The sequence below is a fragment of the Protobothrops mucrosquamatus genome, unplaced genomic scaffold (assembly GCF_001527695.2).
Source record: "Protobothrops mucrosquamatus isolate PMUCROS unplaced genomic scaffold, P.Mucros_1.0 scaffold_310, whole genome shotgun sequence".
Taxonomy (NCBI): Eukaryota; Metazoa; Chordata; class Lepidosauria; order Squamata; family Viperidae; genus Protobothrops; species Protobothrops mucrosquamatus.
The window spans coordinates 443615-457452 of record NW_015386386.1 but is presented as its reverse complement, the minus strand read 5'-3'; the positions used below and the strand labels follow the sequence as shown (position 1 = coordinate 457452).

Sequence of the window (13838 nt, the reverse complement as noted above, 5' to 3'; positions counted from 1 at the left end):
ATGAAAATCATTTCTCCAACTCATATGGATATGTGGAATAATTAAAAATGAACTTATTTAAAAACCCAATGGTACCACAATATTGAATATCTTTTATTCTAGATGTTGCTATGTATGAACAAAAATGTAGTTTATGTCCATTGTTAGCATAAAGACATTTCAAAAAGTGAAACTGGAAGAAGACAACTTAATTTATTGTAATTAGCATCTATTCTCAGTAGGTGGCAGTATTTAGCTGACCTTATCTCTGATCAGAAATTAAACATGGTGGTGACTGATTAGTACTTCAATGGAGACTGGAGGTCACAGACTTCTGGTTTAGTACCTTAGCTTAACATATTCCAGAGGAGAGCTTTCACTAGGTTCTCACTTTGCGTTAAGATGCAGTGTAACTTACTACAGATTTACTGTGAAGTGTGAGCTAGGTCACTGAGTAATTGAGATTGAAGGGTATCACTGGCAAGACTCCTATTTGGTATTTTCTCCACATGTTAGATTAGTAACTAAAAAATCAAATGGTATCTCTTTTGACTAGGAACAAGTTAGTAAACTTATCACATTAGAAATTTTATCTTGGGTTCGCTTCACTGAAGAGGTTTCCTTTGGTAAAAGTAAGTTTATTTTAATGTCTGCTAATTTTCATATATATTTTCATTTCTGTTTCTTTTGATTCTGTATGAAGGAAATATGCCACAGTCTGTTGCTTGCCAACTGTCATTTATGCATTATTACTATCTAATTTTAAATTCATTGTCTATTTTCAACCATGGTATTAATATATATCCAAAACTTGTATGAGTTGACTGCATAATATACTGTTTAATGTTGGTTCTGTTCCTGGTTGGATGGCTGTTTTCAGAAGGAGATGTTGGGGTTCATACTCTTTACTAGATATGCTTTAGGAATATGTGGACTTCTTTCCTTTTACTTATTTTGCCTAATATCCATGTGAGAGAAATCCTATATAGATTTGGTCCACGATGTCATCAATATGTTGTATTACAGTTGCCATGCTGGCATACAAATTTGTGTCTCATTATCATAAGATATGGATTACCCTGTGATAATAATTAATCAAGATTGGACAATATGTGGCTATTAATATAAGGAAAGTAATAAACCTAGTTTAGACATAATGTAGAATTATCCATGATTTTTCATTTAGCCTTTTCTAGATGATTGGTCGTCTAAAGCAGGGGTCCCCAACCCCCGATCTGTGAACTAGCACTGGGTCGCAGCATGGCAGCGACCGTTCCATACAAACAAGCAAAGCTCCATCCATGGGATGCAGGCAACATGTGAAACCATGCCCCTCTGGTCCATGGAAAAACCTCTCTCCACGGAATGGGTCCCCGAGGCCATTGATCTAGAGGGGTTAGCTAGAGGGTTGTTGTTTTTGCCGTCTCACATGGTTCCTACTGATTCAGTAATGTTTTTAGAGAACAGATGAGTTTTTTAATGTTTGAAAATGTCTTTGTTGGCTTTGACAAAGTTTGTTATTGCCCCAGTATTGAGCATATTAACACTTTATCAGCTGTGCTAGATTGCAATCCATCTCTAGACACAATTTTAAATTTTAATTGTTAAAGCAATAAAGAGCTAAGAATCACACTCTTAGAAATTGTGTCTTTTCTAGTATGTATTCAAACCCAAGTTCTTTCAAGAGAATATAATGATACTTATACTGAATATAAATAATACTATAGTTAAGTTACAAGGGAAACTGTTCTTCGAAATAACATTCCAAAATGACATTGTTCCTATTGTTGCATCTTGTTCTTGGGAATACATTATTGCTCACTTAAGCCCTTTAAAACTGAAAATTCTGAACTCATAAAGTTCAAATTAGCTGTTTTGGTAACAGTTCTAAAGTTTGGCGTCTGTTTGGTTTCGCATTCCATTCCCATGCCAGTGTCCTTGGCTCATTCAATCCGTTGTCTCTGGTTGGAGCTTTTAGTTCCTGTCATCCCCCTCCCTGCATCCCCCCTTCCCTCCTCATACTTTATGGCAGGCTGCTTTGTAACCTGGGCTTCCCTGTTTTTAGTTTAGTTTTGTTTTTAATGTTGAGGCTGCTTTAAATTTTATTCTTTTATGCATGCTTTGATTTTATAATCTTAATGTTCTTTGTGGTCCAGAAGACATAAGATTATGTCTTTATAATAATATAAAGTGGTATATAAATATAATATGCAAAACTTTGCAACGATTTAAAATGTGCTTGGTGTTATTGTATTTGATATTACAGTAATCCTAAAATAAAAATTAGCAAGTTTAGTTTTCTTTGTTTGAGCTTACTGAAACTTAGTGAAAATTAAATGGGTCTTTCTGACTTGAAAACTATATATGTAATATGTATATTCTCAAGCATTATGGTATCTTAAAAATATAAACATCATGGTGGCATAAAAAGTATTTGCCATCAGTTTTTAAGTAATAGGGGCAGGTAGTGGTTCATCATTGCTTGCTGAGTAAATCTTGGAGTGAGAATTTCCAGTAGTGGTTGAATGATTGAGCAACACTCACATTGTGAGTCACATTAACAAGTTAGCTACTTGTCTCAACATGTCAAAGAGCACACTTGGTTATCTTTTGCTTCAAGCAGTTTGAAGAACAACATTTCAAGGAACAACACTTTAAATAAGGTACCGTATCTTGAAAGCCTCACTGAGAGATTTAATAAAGTAGGCATTTCAGGGTTTTCTTTCAAGCTTAGGGTAACCAAAATTAAAATATAGGATTGGCATGGTAAACATTAAATACATTTCTGGTGTTATCCTTAGGTGATATATATCAAGTGGGCCTCAAAGGCTTCTGAAAATAATGTTTAATCCAGTGTTTCTCAACCTTGTCAACTTTAAGATATGTGGACTTCAACTCCCAAGAATCCCCCAGCCAGCATGATAGCTGAGGAAACACTGGAACTTTAATCTTATGTGAGAGTAGCACTGAATAGATGTTCAAATCCAATCTCAGCTGTGGTAGTTCACTGGATGTCTTTGGGTAGTGATGCTCTCTCTCTTTGTGTTAACCCATCTGTCTCACAAAGTGTGGCAAAAATACTGGGGGAGGAAATTCCATGTATATCAGCTGGCACTGCTGGAGGAGAAGGGAGTATAAATCTGTTAAGTAAACCTGATTTTTATTTTAGGCTTCTAATACTGACTGCCAAAATGACATCTACCTCAGCACAATTTCAACCATCTGAGAATGCCTGCAGATCATCATTTGAACCAGTCAAACAGGTAATATAATTTGATTTTTCAAATTAATACTGTAATCTGGTAGAAGAGGGAAAAGTTAGCATGGCATTGCTGAGATTCTATGAAATAGTTGTATTTGCTTTCCTCTGCTAGCTTGATACAGTGAAACCTATCTGGATTTGGGGTTTGTAAAGCTTTAAATTTGTAACCTGTGGGAGGTAGATTTTTTATATTGATTTGTCCAGCATTATACAACAAGTCTAAAAAAATTCCATTTGGTGTATCGTAGGTACGACCAAAATTGCCACTGCTGAAAGTTCTGCATGCAGCAGGTGCTAAGGGTGAAACTTTTACATTAAAAGAGGTGAGTTCCTATGCACACAATTCTGCCATGGAAAGTCAGCTTATCTAAACTTGAATTAATAAAGAAATGTGTCATAATTTACTTTTTAATGGCACCCAGTACAGACCAAGTCCATATCCATATTCTTATTCCATGTGATGTGGCTGCAAAATTTGAATGCAGGTTATGCTTCTAGAGTAAAACCAGTAGTCCTGAGAAGTGTTTAAAAAGAGAAAGAGAACGTATAGGTAGTCCTTGACTTATGACTGTTCGTTTAACAATGATTTGAATTATCCATGGGTTGGGAAAGGGTACTTTACAGTCTATAAAGTATTTCCAACTGCCGCAAATGTTGCAGCCCCCCCCCCTACCCCCATCATGACATTGTGATCTGGGTGCTTGGTAATGTGTTCACACTTGCTAGGTGTAGGATAGTGATGACCAGTTGATGCTTGAATGTTTTTAAATTATACTTTTTATTTATTGAAAAAGTCATGTCAGCTAAATTGGAAACATCCTATAAAATCATTTCTTTCAAGTTTAAAATGCAAAGTGTGTACAATATTAGAAAAATGACACAGGCTGTGATTTATAGGGTTATTCTGTCAGCTAGGAATTAAATGCTGCGGCTTTTCATTAGGAATGTGTCAGATATTCCCGCAGAGTTGTTTGACTTATTTTAAATACTTATGCATTTAAATAACTTATTTAGCTTCCAATATTTTTGCAAAAAACAAATCCAATGCTTCAAATGAATGAGTTTCCATGTTAAAATGTTAATTTGCCATAGCAGCCTACATTTAGCGCAGTGAGGACCTGCTTTCTATAATAGCTAGAAGCACTGTCAGCTTTCTTCATTTTGGATTTCCTTCTGATTTTTTTTTTGCTGCTGCTGCTGTCATTAAAGGGATATTAAATTCTATGTATAATATATGCACTAGACTACAGCCTACCTTGTTATGTTTTATTATTTAATTTGCACTTAGAGACTATCACTTTGATTCTCCATGATTTATATGATAGAACACAAATTTAAAACATTTAAATAAGCTTAAATACATAAAAGAAAAATTTCTGAGAGTGAAATAAGAATAAAACAAAAATGTACCTAGGAGGATTTTTGCTCAACTTTGGCGGGTGTACCAAGTTGCAAACCTTAGTCTGCACAAGAAGACATCCTCAGTACCACCCAGTTAAACTGCAGCAAATGCAATTTATATGGAGATGACCCCAAAACAAGCAAAAATGCTTTCCAGAATAGCTCTGTCTTCACTATCTTCCTGAACGTGCCCTGAGATGGTGCTGGGATGATTTTTTTTAATGTTTTATTGATTTTTTACAATAACAATCCTTAGTGCCTGGTGTACAGCATGTTGTCTTGGTTCATATTTTTTTTTAAAAAAAACCCACAATCAATAATAGTTAATTAACAATCAATAAAAATTTTTTATACTTCCGTAATTAGTATAGTGATTAATAGTATATTTCTTTGATCTTCTTTTCTCCCAATAGTATTCTCTTTCTTCAACCTTAAACAAATATAATTGTTAATATTTTCAATGCATAAATGATTAAATATGAACATTTTTTCCATGTTTGTATTAACAATAATAGCGTCCATACATGACATTTTTTTTATTTTCAACTGTTATTTTTATAAAAAATCATCTTATGGGTTCACCATATATCCTATTTTCATAAATCTTGTTTAAGCTTAATTTCTCCTTAATATTTGAACAATTCTTATCAGTCATAATTTTCTCAGTATTTAACATCTAAATATCCAAATTTTCCATTTAAATACCTCATCCCAATGTTTTTATATTTCATATATTTTAAAAATACTATACCGCTTATCTATTTTATGACATCTACCTATAACATCTTTTCTGATAGGTTCACGTTTCACTTATATTTGTAAAAGTTAATTTGTTAAATCACTATATATCCTTTTTTCAAAGTTCTTATTTAAACTTAATTTCCCCTCAATATTTCAATCATTCCTTAATCCTAATTCTTTTCAAACTTAATTTATCTTTGAAATTCAAACTTTTCATTCACATACATCATCCCAATATCTTTACATTTTATATATTATCAAAAGTACTATATTACTTATATCTCTTATCCCTCTTATTGTAAGGCCCCATTATAGCCAAAGTTTTCTGTTCATTTAACCGTATTCAAACAAGTGTTTGCTCGTGTAATACTCCATCTGGTAGGGCAGGGGTGTCAAACTCAATTTCATTGAGGGCCGCATCAGCATTGCGGTTGCCCTCGGGGGGCTGGGTGGGTGTGGCCAGCTCTACATTGTTCGCGTCAAGGGTGCCTATGGGGGCTTGGGCAGGAGTGGGACAGATCTGAGGGTCTCTGGCAGAAGGGGGTGGGACCGGGGCAAGCGCCAAGGCATGGCCCATTTCTTCATTCCTGACAAAGGGTGACACCTCCCCAGCATGCACCCAAGGGGCGGGGCCGACACAGCAGGGGCTGGTTCCTCGCTGTTTCTAGACGGCCTTGTGGCGCTAAGACTGAATGTGTTTCAGCATAGATGGCCACCACAAAATTGTACATTGGCTCCCGGCCAGCCAGGGCCATTCCCTCACTGTTTCCAGAATGGCTTCGCGGGCCACATGAAACCACTTCGCGGGCCGCATCCGGCCCCCGGGCGTTGTGTTTGACATGTCTGTGGTAGGGTGAATCAAATCTCTTGAATCTGTCTCTGGCCTTCTTTTGCCAAATGGCTTTCCAAATTGATATTTTCCAAGAAGTTGCCAAGAAGTTCTTGTATTTTTGTAAGTGTTGTTGGGAGTGGAGAAGACAGAGTACGTAAAATATGTGCTTTTTATCTCCCAAACAATGATTCTTCTGGCAGTGTACATTTTGTTAAGTCTTCTTTCTTATCCTCAGGTTTATTTTGACGTTATAATGAATATAGTATCTTTTCCATTTTTGTTATGTCCAAGTCTTGTAAGTTTTTTCCTGTTTGTATTAAATTATAATTCTCTTCATTTGTAGCTTTGCTGATTAAGTCATTTTTTTTCTAATTTATGTTCTGTTATCTGATTTGTTTGTTCATTCTTTACCATCATTTTCTGAGTAGTTTTTGATTGTGAGTTTAGATTAGAAATGTGCTCATTTATGTTGTGAAGGTTGTGTTTAATCTCCTCGTGGTTTAAAGCTATTGTCATTTGTATCTGTCATAACATTACATAAATTTCCTCTTGGAAAGTATTTGTCTTGTCTTGAAATATTGCTTCTGGAGGTCTTTGATATTACCTACTCCTGAGTTCTTCAGGAGTAGGTATTAAATGTGGTTTTCTGTCATTTTTTTTTGATAAATGTGCCATATCCATGTTATCTCCCCTTTCAAATAATCCATCATCAATCAGTGCTATAGTCTCTGTAATTAGCCTTGTCAGACCAGCCAAAACTCAAGATCCAAACAGTCCAGTTTTATATAGTTCTTATCTTTATATATAGTTTTTATAATCCATTGTATTTCCAATTGTCAGGGCTTCAGTAAAATCAAAGTTTTGTAACAGTACTTTCATTCAGGGGTCAGTTGTCAACCAGTCAAAATTGCAGTTCAGTATGTTTAGTTGGAGTGATTTCTATAGCAACACTTTCAGAAGATTGACATTGTGACTGTAGAGCACAGCCACCTTGCTTCAATTCCCTTTATTGTCTGATACCCCAAATAGGGATTATGGGGTCATAAACATAATTTATTTTTTTTAGAGCACCAGGAGTAATTTTTCCCTATATGCTCTAATAGATCAGGCTGATATAGGTTAAAGCAGGCATGTCCCAAAGGTGCTTTTCAAAAGGCAACTGGACTTTCTTGGTTTTTTCTTTGAAAGTGTTTTGCCTCACATCCCAGAAGCAAGTCCAGTTGCGTTTTGAAAAGCACCTCTGGGACAACCATGACCTGGTTAATTGATAATCTTCATAGATGTTAGAGCAGGCAATTTAGTTAGAGTAGGTAACATGATGCCAAACCATAAAGGTCAAAACTAGCAATTAGTACTTTAAATTGCATCAGGAAGGTAATGAAAGCCACTGCAGAGCCCACAATATATGTGAAATACGATCTCAACAACATGAACTAGTTAGCACACAGGCTGGTGCATTTTGGATTAATTATAGGTTCTGAGCAGTTTTTAAAGGCAGCTCCGTATAAATTGTATTGCAGTAGCTTAACTGGGTGGTATTGAGGATGTCTTCTTGGGCAAACTAAGATTTGCAACTTGGTACACCACCCAAAGTTGAGCAAAAGGCCTTCTAGGTACATCTTCATCTGCTATATCAGCAGGACCTGTTTACAAGGAACCTCAGAAGTAGAACCTGATCATCCAGAGATAAGATAGGTATAGATGGAGCGCCTCAATGGATAAACCGTGTCTTGTTTGGGTTCAGCTTTAGGTAGGCCTAACTCTAACCCTTTAGTATGTTGATGACACTGTATCCTAAAGTAATAGTTAACTTTATCTAGCAATCTCATACAGATATTAAAAAGGAGGAGAAACTGATCCCTGTATTGCATTGTAGAGGCCATTAGGATGGCCTTTCTTCCCCACCATAATTAACTGAGACAGGAACAGAATTATTGCAAAATAGTGCTTCCAGTCCTTATCCCCATAATTCAGCCTAGAAAGATATTGTGGTGGATAATGACGAAAGCCACTGAGAGGTCTAAAAGTACCACAAGAGGCACACTCCCCCTGCCAGGTCCAGTTAGTGGTCATCAGTTAGAGTGACAAGTACTATCTTAATTCCATGCTTGGGCCTAAATGCTGATTGAAAAAGTTCCAGATAACCTGCTTCGTCTTTATATTGGATTGGACCACCAGAAAGGGAAGGTTGGAGACTGGGTGATAGTTATCTAACACTATCAGAACTGGACATAATTTTAGGGGATTTACCACAGTCTATTTCTAAACAGTTGGCAAAATCCCCTCTGTTAAAGGAATATTGACAGTCTCCCAGATCCAGATCCAGATGGTCACACTATACCTACAGAAACCTGGATAGGCATGAGTCAAACCAGAAGGCAGTGATGGCAGTAATCTAGATGTCACGCCCCACGAGGCCAGCTAACCTGGTTGGAGTCGCTCCGCTCTCTTCCTGCAGGCTCTGCGCTGCCTGCCTGCCGCCATAGCCACTCTGGCCTCAGATACACGCGGCCGCCGGCGTCGCATACTCGGTGACGTCATCCCGATGTGCCGACGAGCCGACAGCCAGCTGGAAGACCAGCTGGCTGTCAAAGGCAAGCAGTGCCTTGGAACAGGTTTGCTGCGGCCAGGCAAATGAACCTTGCCTCACAAACGTTGCTGGAGCCTGGCTGTTACCTGGGAGGCGAGTTGTGAGTTTTGTATGGACCTTGTTGGAGCTTAACGGAAGCCTGGAGCAGATAGTGGGCTATGGGGTGGGGTTAGCTCATAGCCAGCTGAATCCTGTTACAAGGGCCTGATGAGTAGGGTGGAGTGGCTGAAGGTGTGGTGTGCTTAGGGGCGTGACTGGGACATGACAATTGTATAATAGGCACTGGGAGAAAACCACTCCCAGTGCTAACTTTGTTTCAATGTGTGAGCTCAATAAAACACTTGATGGTTTGGCGTTCCTGTTTTCCTGGCTTGTCAGCCTAGTTCAAAGAGGACGTTTAATAGTAAGTTAGCACTCATTTAAAGAAAAGCAAGGACTCCTTTACTCCTCTGTAGTTCTCCTTCTCCGGGTCTTGGTGGTGGAGGAAAACAGCACAAGAATGGCAGAGGGGACCCAGAACATCCCACCGGCAGACGAGGCAGCAGAACCAACGATGCAGCCTGAAGTACCACTTGCTGCGGAGGAAGGGGAGGTCCAGCCAGTGGTGAGGCCGAAGGAAAAGGCCCAGTTGCCTGTGGACACGAAGGGGACGCTACAACAACCCACTTCCACCCTCTCATCTGGGGAATGGTGGCTAAGTCCTGCTCTGCATCAAGCAGAGGCCAGTAGGCAACAACCTGCAGGAGCAGGCCCCCTTTTGACTGGTTGGAGGGAGAGGCGCGTCACAGGGGACGAGGAAGAGGAGTGGAGTTACTCCACGGCCCCAGGCCAATACACCCTGGACGTTCTTAGGGACCAATTTGGGGAAACGGGATTCCTTGCACCACCACCCAAAACTTAGGCTAGCCCCAGGCAGTCATTCTTCCCAGTCGGGGCCTTCGGGAGGACCTGCTTCAGCTGAGGCTTAGTACCACCGTGAGGGCAGGCTAGCTGGGGGTCTGGCTGCAGCCCCTGCCAGGCAGTCAGGGCCCGTGCCGGGGTCCTCAGGTTCAGGCGGTCTGGGCCCCAACACCCGCCATGCTGGGCTCCCGGATGGGGCCCAGTACACAGCCCAGGCAGCAGCCCCCTGGCCTCCGGCTGTGATGTGGAATCCACCTCCCATAGCAGTGGCATTTGATGGAGACCCAGACCGCTTGGCGCTATTCATGGACCATGTGCTTAGCCACATTGACCACTTCGCCTTATTATACCTGTCCAATTGGGCGATCGTTGTAGCGGTGACGGTTAGCTTGCAGGGAGAAGCAGCAACCTGGGCTGCGGACCTTTAGTGAGCACGCCAGGGAGTTGGCTGATGTCGGCCTATTCCTGGAGGCCCTGAAGACCAGGTTTGAGGACCCCTCCTGGGTGCAGCGAGCTGAGGCGGAGGTATTGGGGTTGAGACAACGAGGCCGGCCTGCAAGAGAGTACGTCCGAGAGTTCCAGCGGGCTGCTGGAAGACTCCGTTCCTGGCCGGAACGTCTTTTGGTCCATCACTTTTGGGCTGGCTTGGACAAAGACTTGCGCCAGGCGTGTGTGGTAAGGGGCATCCCGTGCCGGCTTCCCGAATGGTTCCGAGTGGTGACGGAGTTGGATGCAGGATTGCGGGAGCTCCAGCGGACACCAGACGAGCAATCAGCCCCTCGACGGGCTGTTGATCGGCCAAAAGAGTTCGGCCGGCAAACTCTGACTCCCAGTGCCACTCCCAGAGCCATATTTAAGTGCTTTAGATGTAACCGACCAGGCCATCGGGTCGCCGAATGTCCGGTTCCGGCAACCACCAGCCCCCCAACAGCTGTTGAGAAGCCAGGGGGTACACCAAAGAGGACCACAGAACGGTCAAGGGCAGCCCGGCAGATGGAAAGCAGAACTCTGGTGGACGGTGGACCCTGCATCCGCTGAAGAACCCGGGGCAGAGTATGATGATGGAGATCCGGCAGAGGACCCCATGGTGAGTCAACCCATTGCTCCTTTTGCCATCCCCGTCACCTTGACGAGCCCCCTGACGGGGCAATCAGGCGACTACCAGGCCCTAATTGACACGGGGTGTACTAGGTGTCTGATCAGCAGAGAGGTGGTGGAGAAGGTGGCCATTAGAGTGACCCGGTTAGCATCCCCCATCCGTTTCGAGCAAGTGGATGGATCCCTGTTGGGTGGGGCCCCGGCCACATTAGTCACAGCACTGGTGAGGATGGAAATGGGTAAACACTGGGAAATGCTCCGGTTCATTGTGGTGCCGTCTATGACTGAGGCAGTGATCTTAGGACTGGCCTGGCTACACAAGTGGGCTCCCACTATGTGGTGGGCTGGGGGTGTCATCACTTACGGCTTGGGGTCGGACCCCAACCACCGCATCTGGGGTCGGATAGTTCCGGAACGAGTGTAGAGGGATCGAAAACAACCCAGGAGGGGAGGGAGTCTGGGTTCCCAGTGGTCTATAATGACCTGGCTGCAGTGTTTAGTGAAAACGAGTGCAATAGCCTGCCGCCCCATCGCCCAACTGACTGCGCAATCGAGATCCAACCGGGGGCTAAGTTACCAAAGCCCAGGATGTATCCTATGACGCCGTCGGAACTGCAGGAGTTGAGACACTATATAGACAAAAACTTAGCAAGGGGTTTCATACAGCCAGCCCGTTCCCCGATAACTGCCCCGGTTCTATTCCAGGAGAAGAAAGATGGGGGTCTCCGACTTGTGTTGATTTCCGGGGCATCAATGCGGTATGTGTAGAACATATGTACCCCTTGCCGCTCATGAAGGACCTTCTGGCCCATTTAGCCCGTGGGAGGGTTTTCACGAAACAGGACCTCAGGGAGGCATATTATAGAGTAAGGATAAGGGAAGGAGATGAGTGGAAGACGGTCTTTAACTGTCCTCTAGGCAGCTATCAGTTTAGAGTAATGCCCTTCGGTCTACAGGGCCCCCCCGCGGTGTTCATGCATCTCATCAATGAGGTCTTGCATGAACATTTATACCGCAGGGTGCTCGTCTACCTCGATATCCTCATCTACTCTGAGACATTGGAGGAACACATCCAGTTAGTACGTGAAGTGTTAGAGAAGCTACTGCAGGCCAAGTTATATGTGAAGCTGTCTAAATGCGAATTCCACCGGACCAGCCTCGACTAACTGGGATACCGCATTTCAGCTGTGGGGGTGAAAATGGACCCTAGCAAGGTGCAAAGTGTGCTAGAATGGCAGGCTCCGAGGACGCGGCGCCAGCTGCAGAGTTTCCTCGGGTTCGCCAATTTTTACAGACATTTTATTCCCTCCTTTGCAACGGTGGCCCTCCCTTTAACTGACCTCCTACGTACCCGATCCTCTAGAACAAAACCTCGACCTGGACAGGTTCTAGCCTGGACCGCCGACTGTCAAAGGGCGTTTGAGACATTGAAAGCTTTGTTTGCCCGAGAGCCTGTGTTGCTGCATCCAGACCCAGAAAGGCCGTTTTTGGTACAGGCCGACGCCAGCGATGTCGCCGTGGGGGCGGTGCTGCTCCAACGAAATACCCAGGGAGCGCTACAACTATGCACATACACCTCTCGGAAGCTGACGGAGGCCGAAAGAACCTGGGCTATTTGGGAGAAGGAGGCGTTTGCAGTGCGATGGGCCCTCTCCACATGGCGGCATCTGCTGGAGGGAGGAAAACACCCATTCGAGGTCTGGACAGACCATAAAAATTTGGAGGTGTTACAGACCCCCCAGACGCCTATCACCGAAGCATGTGCGTTGGGCACAATACTTTAGCGGACGCTCTGTCCCGGCTTCCGCAATATGACAGCAAGAGGGAGGAGGTGGTGCAGGCGATCATGCCCCCTTACAACCAAGTGGATGTGAGCACTTGCTCCAGAGTAGTGTCCTTTGAGGATGAGCTGCGAACGGCTCTAGCACAGGATGCGTGGTTAAAGGACATCCCCGGATTGCTAACCCAACGAGACGGCTTAGCATGGTATGGCAATAAGCTATACGTCCCACGAACAATGCAGGGCCGGGTTTGTCACCGGTGCCATGACTGAAAACAAGCAGGCCACTTTGGATTCCTGAAGACGCTACACCTGGTCAGGTGTCAATTCTGGTGGCCCCGGATGAAACGAGACATTGAGATGTACGTAAAAAATTGCCATGTATGTGCTCAGTCAAAGCCCTATCCCGGGAAGCCAATGGGGTTGCTCCAGCCAGCGGCAGACCCAGACCGTCCATGGCAGGATATAGCCATGGACTTTATTGTGGAGTTACCTGAGGTCCAGGGATACACTGTGATATGGACGGTAGTAGATTTGTTTTCCAAATAAGCCCATTTCATCCCCTGTAAGGGATTACCATCAGCCAGACGATTGGCGAAAATGCTCCTAACCCATGTCTACCGACTGCATGGAGCCCCACGTCGTATCATCTCGGATCGTGGAGTCCAATTCATCAACCCGGTAGCAGTACAGCTGCAGCGGTTCTTAGGTAAGATCCACCCGGTGTTCCATGTCAGCCTGCTGAAGCCAGTGACGGGCGAACGCGCACGGGAAGGCCCAGGCCCCGTAGCTCCAGGCCGCTACGAGGTTCAGGAAATCCTGGACTCCCGGGTGAGGAGAGGTGAATTGTACTACCTCGTCCTTTGGAAGGGCTATCCTCTGTCCGAAGCATCCTGGGTGAGGGAGGGGGATGTCTCCGCACCCCTACTTGTCAATAGGTACCATCAGAAACACCCTCGGAGACCCGGTAAGCGCGGGTCGAATCTGGCCCTGAACGAGCAGGACCACTAACTTTTTTATGCTTCCTTCCAGGGGGACCCTTGGTAGGGGGAGCCGGATGTCACGCCCCACGAGGCCAGCTAACCTGGCTGGAGTCGCTCCGCTCTCTTCCTGCAGGCTCCACGCTGCCTGCCTGCTGCCATAGTCACTCCGGCCTCAGATACATGCGGCCACCGGCGTCGCATACTCGGTGACGTCATCCCGACGTGCCGACGAGCCGACAGCCAGCTGGAGGACCAGCTGGCTGTCAAAGGCA

At 43.8% G+C, this 13838-nt stretch overlaps 1 protein-coding gene across 5 annotated transcripts in view; it reads left to right on the top strand.

The window, feature by feature from the left end:
* MDM4 (MDM4 regulator of p53) overlaps positions 1-13838 on the top strand; it is a 34222-nt gene that overhangs the window by 1335 nt on the left and 19049 nt on the right. For all 5 annotated transcript variants that reach the window (XR_001549405.1, XM_015832155.1, XM_015832156.1 and 2 more), the window contains exons 2-3: positions 3149-3242; positions 3490-3564. Coding sequence is in view for 4 of the 5 variants with exons in the window: in XM_015832155.1 (XP_015687641.1) it covers positions 3171-3242; positions 3490-3564 (147 nt within the window). In the remaining variant the exon portion in view is untranslated. The remainder of the gene's footprint in view (positions 1-3148; positions 3243-3489; positions 3565-13838) is intronic.